The following is a 14,786-nucleotide window of genomic DNA, read 5'->3' on the forward strand; positions in this document are numbered from 1 at the left end:
AAAGAATAATGGTCTTCCAGCTTGAACACACTAGAGCCACACGTAGGGCTGCCACTGTAACGGTTCGGGGAGCCCTATAGTGGTATAAAATAAAAGTAATAAAGAAATTGGTATTAACAAGTATATTAATTACACCAACAAGAAATTTAAGGTAATATTATAATAATAACTAGCTCAGTCGTAATTTAAATAAATAGGTATTAATTTTTAGAGCACAGGGGGTGAGTCTGTGTTTCAATAGGCTGGAAGACCTTGGTAACTAGGGGTAAAAATATTTGAATATTGGGCGCCTTTATAAAATAATAAAAACCGTCTGACCTCCAGTTAGATAAGGAATGAGAAACGAGCCTTGCAGATTCGTGGTGGTGAGCTCAACCACCCCGGTGCCGCAGCCGCCGCCTCCGAACGTCCATGCTAGTTAAGCCGCCAAGGAAGCACCAGCTCAGCGCGGTCTGGAGCACATCCTCGCCCATGCCGACGCCCTTGACTAACTAGGGGACTGAAGGGGTAAACGAAAACCTCTTCTTAAATAAACCTCTTTCTGAAATACCCTTTCTTGAAAGCCCTGCCTGAAGGCCTGCCTGAAGGCCCTGGAAATAATTTAAAAAACAATAAGTATGAGTGGCTTGGCCGATCCTCGGCGAGAGTTAAAATTCGCCAGAACGGTTGAGCAACTTACCCAATGCAGGAAAGAAGCCGGCTTGTAAGTCCGTGCTTTCATGTCGATGCATGGGGCCTTCAGAGGTTATGGTACGAGGAACATAATATTCCCCCTGAAAATAAGTAATAAAACAATAAGCACTGAACACGTCTCGAACAATTTGATACGTAGATCAAGAAAAATACTTACGATTAAGCGGTTTAAGCCGCGATTTAAAAACAATGTGGCTCACTGGCCTTTGAAGAAAACGAATCGAACTACACCATCTCATCCGAATTGAAAATGACAGCTGACAGATCAAACTGAAGATACTTCCACTGCTGCGCTGCGTTTCGTTGCGCTCACGATGTAGATACAGCTTCCAAAACTCGTTTCAATAAGAAAAGATAGGTACTTAATAATAATTTCCAAAAAGGAAAGAAGAAAGTTGTAAAATATTTAATAAGATTTTAATTTCTGTAAATTAATAAGAGTAAACATTTTATTGAAGAAAAATCCAATAGCGAGCTACTCACGCCCTCTGTTGATCAATGCAAGTATTACAAAAACAGTATTACTAACGCTCAACGCTAGATGGCCTTTATATTAGAAACGAAATATATTAATGCCTATGAGGCTTTAAAAAAATGTTGTTACAAAGCAGTCAATAAAATTAGCATAAGGGGGGGATGTGACATATGTGTCATAAGGATGATTATCTGTGGCAAGAGACCACTCGCATACATGGCGTCTTGGAATACAATTATTGATTTTCTTAAATAATCTTTTATTTAATATAAAGTCCTGAATCCTTGTTCAATGCATATATAATGCATACAAAACACCGTGAACACCGAAGTTCGCAAATTACGGGCATCTTTCTCTTTTACTCCTATAAAGGATAAATGAGTAATTACAGTGACAGAGAAAGATGCACGTAATTTGCAAACTTCGGTGTCTATGCTCCAGTGACAAGCGTCCTAGTTAAAAACTATAGCAAACGGGCGTAGCGGGCCTACGCGACCTTGAGGTGAATTTGCCCTAAGCCTGAGTAGGCCCGGGCCTAGGGCGGCCAGATATTTTAGGCGGCATGGGTGCTGAGAAAGGGCCTAAGGCGGCAAAGACTGTAATTCCCCCACTGTCCTGAGAACCTACCCCGAACCACTTTCAACATGTTGCCTTTTTGTCGCACTTGTAAATTCGTACGTAAGTGTGACAGAGAGGCAACACGTCGAACATTGTTCGCAGTAGACCCTCTAGTTCTGACATCAATATTTATTCAGCAAATAGGCCACAAGGGCACTTTTACACGTCAGCATATCTGTCTCTCTATCTCTCTCACTGGTTCTTGACAGACGTTACGGCGGACCCCCTTCTTGACGATCGACCATGTTCGTGGTCCAGTACCTACGCCTACTAGTAACAGCTGTTCTTCTTCAGTCGGTCCCTCAATACTGAGGATCGTGACATCATATCTTTCTGTTGAAGACCAGGTTCCTCCATATGGTTCTGTTCCCCGCCAAGCGCATGGCCTCGTGCAGTTTTAATACATAGGTGCCGTAATTTGAGCACACCATTTAGAACAACTAAATTAAGTACCTAAGGTTGTGTGAAGCGTTTTACAGAAGAGAAAAAAAACTATATCCATCCCTTTTTAGGTCATAATACTAGTACAGCGAAAATACAGTATGATTTCTATTACTAACATATAGATGGTCAAGCTAATCTTGTCAGTAGAAAAATGCGCGAAATTCAAATTTGCAATGAGACGATATCCCTTCGCGCATACATTTTTCAAATTTGCCGCCTTTTTCTACTGACAAGATCTGCTTGACCAACTATAACTATGCACGAATAAGAAAAGATCCTGGCTGAACTATATATTCAATGTTATCCTAATATCCCACATACATATGACGTATGGTCACCCTAATTAGAAAGAGATGCAACGGCCCACCTTGACTTCTCATGTGGACACACTTTTTGGCCAATGTACTCTATCCAGTTTACTCTCTACGTCCGTGGACAACAGTAATTTCGTAATTTGTTTGACACATTTGACACACTGCATGTGCACTGTTGACTTGACAATGACATGCTTGTTGATGTGTTGATATTATGTTATGTTGATGTTCTTGATCTTGCAACTTGCAATGTTGATAATAATTTGAAAGTATCTGGTATAAATTATGAATAAACTTAATGTGTGTGACATTGTGTTACTTATACTTACTGCACAAGAATACAAAATATAATAACCAAGTTTATGGTAAGGTTAGGAATAGGATAGTTAAGCAGTTATAAAGTTTGTAAACATGAATAAAATTATTAAAAAGCTGGAGAGAACATTTGAAGATGTGACCGACATAACCGAGCCCTCAAGTATGGACAAGGTGCTGGCTATTTTCGAACAATCTCGACTAGAAGACGACGAATTTATGGAGGTAAGCAATCATCATCAATGTTTATTGTTGTGAACTTTGAAATTCCTTGCTTAATCAAATTCAAAGTATTTATTGCCCACACAATTCTAACTAATTAAAAAATTCAGGCGGCGCTTTGTGGGAATCCATATATATTATACTTAACAAAAATATTACTTTGCTAATCTGCGGAATAACAACGTTCTAGTAATTAGGCCGCAAGTCTAACGGTTAGCGTTAGGAAGTACCTACTCTGGCCATAGGAAATATTATGGAATGTTTATTTGTTTCTTGCATAGAAAATGTATGGTGTAGTACTTATAGTAAGTAAAAAATCATAACCCTCTTTTTGCTTTGCCATAGTCGGGTAAAAAATTGACTAGCATGTTTTTACTTTTTATTTCGCAGATTACCAAGTCATATTTTTGTCTTTTTAACAATCTCTTTTAAGGTATTTAATTAAGCTAATTAAATGAATCATCAAATGTTACTGGTAATATCTTCTCTTCTTCTTTCTAGCCGTATCCCATTCACTGGTAATATATGAGTATTTTTTTAGCTCTTAGTAGATAAGCTACATGGAGTTGAAGTAACATGGGAACGGCCTCCATACCAACTGAACGACTGCTTAACTGAGAAGCCACCTCCTGAAGAAGCAAAGCTATGTGCCAGCGGGCGCTTCACGAAAGCAGAAGGTGATTTAGTTAAAAAAAACTGGAAAAGCTTTGTACAAGTAAGAAAAAAAACTCCATTTAAAAAAATATTAATTTTACAGTTATGTTTACTGTATACATAGATATTCTGTAAATTGAGGTACTTATGAATAGTTAATCTGTTAACATTAATCATGACCATTGCTGTATTTGGACCCCTTAAATGTGACCCTTACATGCCCTTACTAATATTTCAGCAGTATAATGTTCCCGACAAACCAATATGCTATGCACGGTGGAAGAACCGTAACAAAAATCCGAAGTATAATCCAGAGGGGCGTGCGCGTAGGTATGTGGCTGCATACCTCGCCCGAGGACTACACAGGAACCTTTACCAAGTTTTTAAATATTTCCGGAGAACTTATGCATATCCAGTGAAACTTGGGAAGCACACTCCTACTGAGGAGAAGATCATGGAAATTTGTTTCTTTCACCAGCCCGAGGATGCCTGCGTGGTCGCGCCCGTGGTGCTCGGCCGCGAGCCACGGGCCATTCTTAAACAGTTAACTTACTATTACCATGGTAAATATATTTGGATTCAATTCAGCCGAGCAATTCAATATTAAAAATGCCAGAGTTAATTTTAGTTTATTTGAAATACCAAAGTATGTACAGTAAATTAAGCTTTCAAAATCATAGTTATACAATTACATTTACAATTTTGGTTGCAGGGAAACCTGAGCCAAAGCAGATCGTCAAATGGACTTTAGAGTTAGCAGCCAAACTGATTCATCTTTTGATTAAATATTCCGGATGTAGTTTCCAAGAATTGAAATATAATAAATTTGACCAACAAGTGTGGCTTAAGCTGGGGAAGAAAATGGGTCAACTTTATAGAAACTTGCGTGAATTTTGGTTCGGCAAACTGCATGTGCAACTGTTTGCTAAGTGTGCTATAAAATTAAAGACACTACGTAAAATTATTTTTAAAAAGTAAGTTTTATCAACTGGCAAGTCGTTTTTAGTGGCTGCTGAAAATAATGATTGTTCACTGGCGAAAGAGTGGACTGTAAAAAATGGGACGATAGGGGAATACTTTAGGGCCGGTTGAGCAAGAAAGTTGTTGTATGCCAAATTAACTTATGGAATTAAATTTAAGTGCGAGATAGTGTGAGACGAAGTTACCTTTGCAATCCGGTGGTTGTGGGTTGAACCGTTGGTTTCTGTTGTGGACTGCTGGTGGTGGTCCGGGCTGCCCTTGTCGCAAGCTAGAGGTAAGCTCAGAACCGTTACCTTCAGTCGGCCAACTTAGACCTAGGTTTTTCCACTGCACAGATGGGCACGGCGTCCTTCGGCTACACAGCACTGATTTTAAATAGTCTAGAGATTGGCAGTAGTGCTTTTAACAAAATTGCGAGAACATTAACGAGAATAGCGATATGTGATGTGCACTGGTAGTAGTTCTATGACATACTGGCTCTGACAGCTCATGACAGAGCAAGATTTAAATTCGAACCGTGACTTTGGTGTTGCCACAGTATTTACAAAAAAATATTCCTAAAAATACAAAGCCAAAGCTGAACATTCCGCCCACCAAAATGCATTGTATTTTGACTAAGCGAAAAAGAAACAATAAAGTAAGGTAAGTACGATAATATTAAGTCTAAAACGAAAAAATGGACAACACAAAGGTAGCGCTCTAAAGCGACTATGCAGGCAGTGGGCACAGTTTGACCACAGGCCGTTTGTACAACCCTATGGCCGTGCGCACAGTGACCACACGACAGATCCCGTCGGATCCGGGGTGTGTGTCGATGATGCGACCCAGGGGCCACTTCATTGGGCTCGTCTGCTCATTCACAACGAGCACTAGTGCACCAATTTGGACGTTGGGTTGCCTATCGTGCCACTTCATCCGCTGGTGGAGGGTATGCATATACTCCTTGGACCATTTGTTCCAGAAGTCCTGGTGCATCTTCTGAAGCAGCTTCCAGCGTTGGAGAGGGCTAACCCGAACGTCTGATAGGTCTTCCTCGGGCACGACAGATAAGGGCTCCGTTGTGAGAAAATGGCCCGGAGTAAGGGCCGATAAGTCGTTAGGATCGGTACTGAGAGGAGTAAGGGGTCTCGAATTAAGAAGAGCCTCGACCTGGGTCAAGATGGTTAGAAACTCTTCGTACGTCAACCTCTGACTACCGATGACTCGAGCCAAATGTGTTTTAACAGCCTTGATACCGGCCTCAGCGAGACCCGAGAAGTGAGGGCTGCCTGGCGGATTGAACTCGAATTTAATCTCGCTATGCGTCGCAGCATCTCCTACAATACGTTGCAAAATATTGCTCGCGCCGACAAAATTCTTCCCCTGGTCGGATACCAACCGGTTACACCGACCACGACGCGCGACGAAGCGGCGAAGCGCGGCAAGAAACGCGTCTGAGGACAGCTCAGTGACGAGCTCCGTGTGTACAGCCTTTGTCGAGGTGCACACGAAAACGCAAATGTAACCCTTGTAGGTCTTGTTACCTCGCCCGCGACCCAGAGCTATGTCAAAAGGTCCCCCGAAATCGACAGCAGCACTCAGGAAAGCTTTGAGCTGGGCTACCCGATAAGACGGCAAGTCGCCCATGAACGGCGCAGGAGCACCGAGTGGTCGAACACGGAAGCATTTCATGCATTTTGACGTGACAGCGTGGATAGCTCGCTTTGGGGACAGTATCCAGAAATGCTGCGCCAGCAAATTATGAAGCGTCTGGACGCCTGGGTGCATGAAACGCTTATGGTACTCGTCGATCAAGAGGGAGGTAAGACGATCGTCGCGAGGTAGCAACAGGGGATGTTTAACATCGAATTCGAGAGAAGCTCGCGACAGGCGTCCGCCCACCCTCAAGAGACCCGCGTCATCGAGGAATGGAGACAATTTCTTAAATGCTTTCGGGAGAAAGTTCGAAAGATTGTTTTTCACTTTCTCGATCTCCGAAGCAAAGTGGTGTTGTTGAACAGAACGCACGAGGAACATAAGCGCCTGTTTAATCTCCAGGGGTGTTAGAGGACCGTCCAACAAGTTGTTGGGCGTCTCCCGATTTCTTACGTTGTGCACGAAACGAAAACAATAGGCGAGGACACGTTGGAGTGTCCTCAGTGCCGAGAACTTATTCGTTAGGTTGTCTGTCCACGTCTCCTGCACAGAGACAGTAAGGACAGTCACCTTGCGCTCTTCGTGTAGGACATCCACGTCGACTGATAACGTTGACTTAGGCCAGTCAGACTTGTCCAGCACGAGCCAAGATGGACCCTTCCACCAGTTACTATGGTGGACCAGGTCGTCCGGCAAGAGGCCCCGCGACCCACAGTCGGCAGGGTTGTCGCCAGTCCTCACGTGTCGCCAGCAATCAGGAGCAATAATCTCCTGGATGTGGCTCACGCGGTTAGCCACGAAAGTTTTCCACTTGGAAGGGCAAGACTTTATCCAAGTCAACGCAACGCTAGAGTCAGACCACGCGTACACCTTGTCGATTTTGTGGAGAGGCTCCAGAGCCGTTGCGACCGACTCCACTAGGTCTGCAAGTAGTACCGCGGCCAGCAACTCGAGACGTGGTATAGACAATTTACGCAGGGGTGCCACTCTCGGTTTACCACAGACCAACTGGACGTACTGCGTTCCGTCCTCGCCTGACGTTCGAACGTAGACCACCGCGCAAAACCCTCGCTCTGAGGCGTCGCAGAACCCGTGAACTTCGAGCGAGACGAAATCGTTGACCATACGACGCGGGACAGACACGGACCTCAACGAAGGCAGCTGCGCTTTGAACTCTCGCCATTCGGATACAAGGTTCTCTGGCGCGTCGTCATCCCACGAGACACCTGAGACCCACAGCAACTGCATGAGATATTTCGCTAAGGACGTCACAGGTGAGAGAAGGCCTAGAGGGTCAAAGATCCGAGCAATCTCCGAGAGGATGGTACGTTTAGTGCACCGACGATCTTCGACAGCCACTCGAAAGGTGAAGTCGTCTGCCTGAGGTAACCACGAGAGGCCAAGAATTTTTAGTGAGATGTCCCCAATGGAGTTGAACTCCCGAAAGTCTTCAGAATACAAGTCTGAGGAGGGGACACCGTCGAAGAACTCCTGGTGGTTCGACGTCCATTTCCGCAAATGGAAACCGCCAGAAGCTAATATCGTCGACAACTCCGAACCAAGCTTCCGTGCTTCTTCGATAGAATGAGCTCCAGACACCACGTCGTCGACATAGATGTCGCGGTCTAGAACTGCCGAACCGGAAGGGTATTCTTCTCCCGATTGCCTTGCCAACTGAGCAATAGTTCGGAGAGCTTGGTAAGGAGCGGACGAAACGCCGTAAGTAACGGTCAGCAGCCGATAGTCCCGGACAGGCTCATTGACAGACGGACGCCATAGGATACGCTGATATTCAGCATCTTCCGGGGACACTAAAATTTGTCTATACATTTGCTTGACGTCGGCCGTGAAAACAACATTATGCCACCGAAAACGAAGGAGCAAGTGGAAAATGTTATTTTGCAGCTTCTGCCCTGGCAGTAGCGCATCATTTAGCGAGATGCCTCGACTGTCCTTGGCACTGGCGTCAAAGACGACCCGGAGAGGAGTACTGGTTGACGAGGGCCTCAATACTCCATGGTGGGGGATGTAGAAGAACTTCCCCTCATCCACCCTTGGAGGGTCACACTCCTCAAGGTGGCGACAGCTTTCGTAATCCTTCATAAAGGCTACATAGTTTTTGTAGAAGTCGGAGTTACTGAGTAACTTTCGCTCCAGCGACGAAAATCTCCTAAGAGCAATGGCTCGAGAGCCCGAGAAGGTGGGTTTATTGGAAGTGTCAGCGAAAGGTAGAGGAACGACAAATCTACCTTCCTCTGTGCGACGAAAGTTAGCGAGAAAATATTCCTCGCACAGCTGATCCTCCTTCGACAAAATGACGGTGTTCGGAGAGCGGACATCTTCCAACTCCCAGAACCTCTTAATAGAGTCGTCAATTGATAACCTGCCCACGACCAGTTGACAACTGTTACCACGGAACCGAGAACGACAGATGTCCGTTGCACAGTCGCCTGCGTCACCCATCAAAATCCACCCGAAGATGGTGTTGAGGGCAGTCGCCTGGCCAGGGGCCCCATGGGTTAAACCAGGGCGCAACGAAGAAGCGAGAATGTTGACGTTCAGGAGCAAGTCAACAGGTCCTGGAATATGCCAATGAGGGTCAGCTAACTCTAAGCCCCTGATATGTCGCCATGATGAGACATCAACATGATCCGTTGGCATTTCCGGACAAATTTTTGGTAACAAATAAGCCTCTACTGTAATAGCAATATCAGACTTCCCGAGCCTGGACGAGACAGTACATGACAATGTGCCACCAGGCCTAGAAACCACATCACCAATGCCAGTCACGGCATGCTTCCCATATTCTGCCCGGAGACCAAGCTTCTTTGCACATTCCTCGCTTATAAAGTTGCAAGCACTGGCACAGTCAAGCAAAGCCCTTACCGCTACCAAGTCGCCTTGGGCATTCTTCACCAAAACCTTGGCAGTTGCAAACAAAGAAGAGGCCGCCACATTACTTGCCACCATTGCCAGCGGATTCGATGTGTCAGACGGATGCTTCGAGCTATTTACATCCACAGCCGGGGAGGCAGGCACATTTGCATTATTAAAATGTAACAGCGTATGGTGGGAGAAACGACACTGCTCACACCGCTGTTTTGACTTGCAGGACTTGACAGAATGAGACCCCGACAGACATAGAATACACAACTTATTTTCTTTCACACATTTGAACCGATCAGCGGGGTCATATTTTAAAAAAGTTGGACAAGATACAAGACTATGAGCCAGCTTACAGACTACACACGTTGGAGCAGTGACCACCAAGGCCATTTTTGGCTTACTAGAAGGCTTACTACTGCTAGGCTGAGGGGTACTAGCAACGAAGCCCGTTGACCCTGCAGCATCTAGTGCTCGGTATCTTTTCTCAACAAAATTCTGCAATTTACTAAACTCCGGGATATCATCGGAGTTGTGTTCTAGCTCAAACTGCTCCTTCGTGCTCCTATCCAGCTTCGACCACAGTAACTGAATAAGTAAAAAGTTTTTATCCGGCAAGCTGAAACCTTTCAATATTGACAAGTTTTCAGTAAAGACCCTATGAACCCGCTGTAGGTCACTAGGCCGAGACACTTTTACAGGTTCACACTGAGTAAGCTTATCATAATAAGTTGTAGCAATTAATTTAATTTTATTATATTGCTTGTACAGCGCCTCATATGCTACCTTATAATTGTCATCGGTGACAGGATAATTTTTTATAAGGTCATATGCTTCATTTTGCACGCTCGACAGTAAATAGTGTAATTTTTCAACAGGGGCAATATCTGTTCGCTTATGTACTAAAGAATTGAACAACTGTATGAATGTTACCCAGTTTTCAATTTTCCCATCGAAAGCTTTAATTTGTAACTTCGGCAACTTCGGCAAGACCGGCTGCGGCGTCCCCGATACCCCGGAAGCCCCAGCAAAGGCCTGCTTCCTATTCTGCAAACGCGATCTCACTGCCCTAACCTTCGAGTCGAACATCGCGGTATGGGAACAAATTTCGCGGTGCTCGCTTCGCGGAGCAGCACTTAAAAGTTTTATTTGAGCTTCATGAAAGTTTTTCGCAATTGCACACAATTCACTCTCGTCACACAAAGCTAATTCAGCATCCGACAACATTTGCAAATACTCTATTCTCATTACCTGATAATCACGAGCAATCATCACCGTGTCTACGCCAGCATCATCTTTCTCGCCAGACTTATCACTGCCTCCCATATTAATAAACACAAAACTACACAAAATTGCAGTAAATACACAAAAAATGTTCAAAACAAACTGCAATTCACCTTCCACAACTTCAATGACAGACAGCTGACAGTTGACACTTGACAATTATGAAAAATGTTGCCAGCGCAATTAAATAAGTGACCGAATGATTTTATTAAAGCACCACTACACGACCACCAACTTTCTTGCTTACCCTCGACTTTTTTTATAAGTCTACCCTAAATTTAGAATTAAGCAGATGATATGACGAAACGAATTTGAATAAGCAACAGACAACGACAAACGAAAAACCAAAGGTCACTTTTCAAATTATCCGGTTCGAAGACCAAAATGTTCACTGGCGAAAGAGTGGACTGTAAAAAATGGGACGATAGGGGAATACTTTAGGGCCGGTTGAGCAAGAAAGTTGTTGTATGCCAAATTAACTTATGGAATTAAATTTAAGTGCGAGATAGTGTGAGACGAAGTTACCTTTGCAATCCGGTGGTTGTGGGTTGAACCGTTGGTTTCTGTTGTGGACTGCTGGTGGTGGTCCGGGCTGCCCTTGTCGCAAGCTAGAGGTAAGCTCAGAACCGTTACCTTCAGTCGGCCAACTTAGACCTAGGTTTTTCCACTGCACAGATGGGCACGGCGTCCTTCGGCTACACAGCACTGATTTTAAATAGTCTAGAGATTGGCAGTAGTGCTTTTAACAAAATTGCGAGAACATTAACGAGAATAGCGATATGTGATGTGCACTGGTAGTAGTTCTATGACATACTGGCTCTGACAGCTCATGACAGAGCAAGATTTAAATTCGAACCGTGACTTTGGTGTTGCCACAGTATTTACAAAAAAATATTCCTAAAAATACAAAGCCAAAGCTGAACAATGATATTAGTAATTTTTACATTAATTTCTGAAGCAATCTGTTATATTAAATAAATTATCCTCAATTTAGACAATTTATACTTACATTACAGGCTGAAAAATTCACCGTATGAAGTTTGGTCCGATATTCGTTGGAAGGATTTTGAGAAGGAATTTCCAGATGGTTTCACTTACCAGTTCTTGTATAACGTTGCCACGGCATCATTCCGAGGGCAGCCCAGCTACCGCAAGGCGCCTCTGCACGAGCTCATGGAGCAAGCTGTTGAAAACAATAAACAGAGAAAACAGAATAGACGGCTAAAATCGCTTAAATACGATAACTCTGGCACTCTCACAGTTATCAAGCATGATATATCTATGAAACAATTGATGAATAGAATAGAATAGAAACACTTTATTGACAAACTGTGTACAGAAGATGACATTTATACAAGAACATTGTCCCAACAGTTACCCGACATGGGCGAAATGTCAATAAATCTTTGAGCTATGACTGATATTTATTCTTAATTAATCCTATAGATTTGCTCACAAAACCTTCTAGTTCCCTGTAGATCAGTAATAAGTAACTAACTTGCTAGCCTCTATAGTCTACATTGACCGCTTAATATACTTATAGCATATTCTTATTTTCCATTTATTTATTTATTGTGGTGTCTATGGAATACCTACTAAGATAAGTCCAGTAGCCCCCATTCGCACGGCAGCTTTTTCAACGCGCGTTAAAAAAGAGCTTGAATTTGTCCGCACTCTAAATTCGATTTTACGACCAAGGCTTAAAGTTGAAAATCCAACAACGCTTGATAAAAAGCGCTACCGCCGTCGTGTGAATAAATACACATGTATCCATTTGTGGATTTTTCAACGCGCGTTAAAAAAGCGCTTGAATATGTCCGCACTCTAAATTCGATTTAACGACCAAGGCTTAAAGTCGAAAGTCCAACAACGCTTGATAAAAAGCGCCACCGCTGTCGTGTGAATACATACAAGGCTATGCATTTGTGTCATTCAATCGCTTTTTTAACGCGCGTTGTAAAAAGCTGCCGTGCGAATGGTGCCTTAAGGGGATTTTCTAATGGCTCCTCTACACGATGGGTCAACGCCGGCCACTCCAAGTGACGCATTTATGCGTTAGAGGGAGCAAGTGATATTGCTATCTCATTCTACCGCATGGCTGCGTCCCTTGGAGTGTCCCCATCGTGTAGAGGAGCCATAAAAAGGAGTGTGCTGGTCATAGACTTTAATATATAAAGACGGTGTCTCAGCGAGCTGTCACTGTTGCCACTTTTGTTTAGTGTACGATTAACAAAGAGGCCCACGTTGCTTTAGCCATATCGATAAAGTCATATCGATAAACTATCGACATTTCTTGCAATTTTAATTTTACTTCAAAGGCTTAACGATACCTAAAATGACCAAAAACGCTTTTATTCTTTATTGTGGTTATCAGATCACAATTTTATAGTCACGCCCCAGCAGGGAACCAAGGGAAAGTTCAGATATTTAATTAAAATACATAAATACCTCCTAAAATAGGTGTTCCGCAATAATTGAATTATATTATTATATTATAATATATTCATTATCCATTAGCATTTCAATTATGTTTATGTTTAACGAAGATATTGAAGCTTCAATTAATCGCTATTTCGTTCCGCTGTGTAGCGTTTATCGATATATAACATGATTAAAATCGACTTTTCACATCCCTAAAAGAGCACACATATACGCTATTACGTACACATACACAGCCTGGGCGCATCAAGAAAGGCAACACTTGATTTGAAGTCCACCTTGTCAACAGTATGGTTGTCCTTTTTTGACAAACGGCATTTTAAAAGAGCGAGGAGAGAGAAATGATACTAGTTGCTGCGTCGTGAAAGAGAACAAAAAACGTTGGGCCCTTGGTGCTGGTTTTTAGAGGATCAGCAACGCGCATGTAACTGGAGTTGCAGGCGTCCATAGGCTGAGGTCTGCGGTGACTGCTTACCATCAGCTTGTTTGCCACCGACGGGGTTAAGAAAAAAAATAAAATTTCGCTGTAAACATACAATACCAATGATGGCTCCTTAAGGGACACGACCAAAATATGTATGGGCGCGAGATGATACATGAATATTTTATAGGCAAATGCGGGAAAGTGAATATATGTACCTGTATATGTATATGTAGTAAATATGTAGAGCATGGCCTTGAGCTGTATGTGTGCATGACATTAAGTTGGAATGTGTTGGACAGATGGATAGTGAATGATATCCCATAGTCCTTTACCCCGGCTACACACGTAACGATAAATCGTAGCGATAAAACTGTGCAGTCCGAACTGCGCAGTTTTATCTGCCGTGTGTATGACAAATCGTTGTCGATTATACTTGGTCAAGCAGATCTTGTCAGTAGAAAAAGGCGGCAAATTTGAAAAATGTAGGCGCGAAGGGATATAGTCTCATAGAAAATTTGAATTTCGCGCCTTTTTCTACTGACAAGATTTGCTTGACCATCTATACATTATAGTGAGTATTATAATCATAGAAGTAGCATCCTATAAATAAATAAATAAATAAATAAATAAATAAATATTATAGGACATTCTTACACAGATTGACTAAGTCCCACAGTAAGCTCAAGAAGGCTTGTGTTGTGGGTATCCTATAGAAGTGGTATACGCGTGCCTCCGTGAGGGACAAAACATACGCAAATGCGACACTGTGATTGGTCGATTTCATTTGTTGCCCACCATTATCAATACTAAAAAAAAGGTGGGGAACAAATAAAATGTGAGACTGTGTCAAGGACAAACAATAATAGCGCTTTCGCTGCTACTCCTACTGAAAGATACATAAAAGACTATCCCGTTCTGTCTCTTATCCCCACCACTCATGCCCAATCCAGTTTAATACTAGATTCATGATTATAATATATTCTTTGATCTATATCGTAACGATTTGTCATACACACGGCAGATAAAACTGCGCAGTTCGGACTGCACAGTTTTATCTCTACGATTTATCGTAATGCCGGCTACATACGTAACGATAAATCGTTGCGATAAAACTGTGCAGTCCGACTGTGCAGATAAATCGAACCGTGTGTATGACAAATCGTTGTCGATTATCGTAACGATTTGTCATACACACGGTTCGATTTATCTGCACCGTCGGACTGCACAGTTTTATCGCAACGATTTATCGTTACGTATGTAGCCGGCATTAAGCCCCCTCCAGGGGCTGTCTGCGAAAATCGACTCCACAAGTCCACACTCGCGTTCGCGGCTTCGCCCGCGATTCACGCGCATAGTCTGGAGGGGGCTTTACGTACACACGTTCACCGGGGTTCACCTACAGCCG

General features: G+C 43.2%; 1 protein-coding gene across 1 annotated transcript; it reads left to right on the plus strand.

Moving 5' to 3' along the window:
• Window positions 1-2,676: 2,676 nt before the first annotated feature.
• Window positions 2,677-11,935, plus strand: LOC134680391 (uncharacterized). The gene is made up of 5 exons (XM_063539518.1): window positions 2,677-3,084; window positions 3,623-3,796; window positions 3,974-4,298; window positions 4,448-4,709; window positions 11,535-11,935. Exons 1-5 carry the CDS (start codon window positions 2,956-2,958, stop codon window positions 11,827-11,829), a joined length of 1,185 nt encoding a protein of 394 aa, XP_063395588.1. The 5' UTR covers window positions 2,677-2,955; the 3' UTR covers window positions 11,830-11,935.
• Window positions 11,936-14,786: the final 2,851 nt, after the last annotated feature.

Source organism: Cydia fagiglandana, chromosome 3, assembly GCF_963556715.1.
Source record: "Cydia fagiglandana chromosome 3, ilCydFagi1.1, whole genome shotgun sequence".
NCBI classification, from domain to species: Eukaryota; Metazoa; Arthropoda; class Insecta; order Lepidoptera; family Tortricidae; genus Cydia; species Cydia fagiglandana.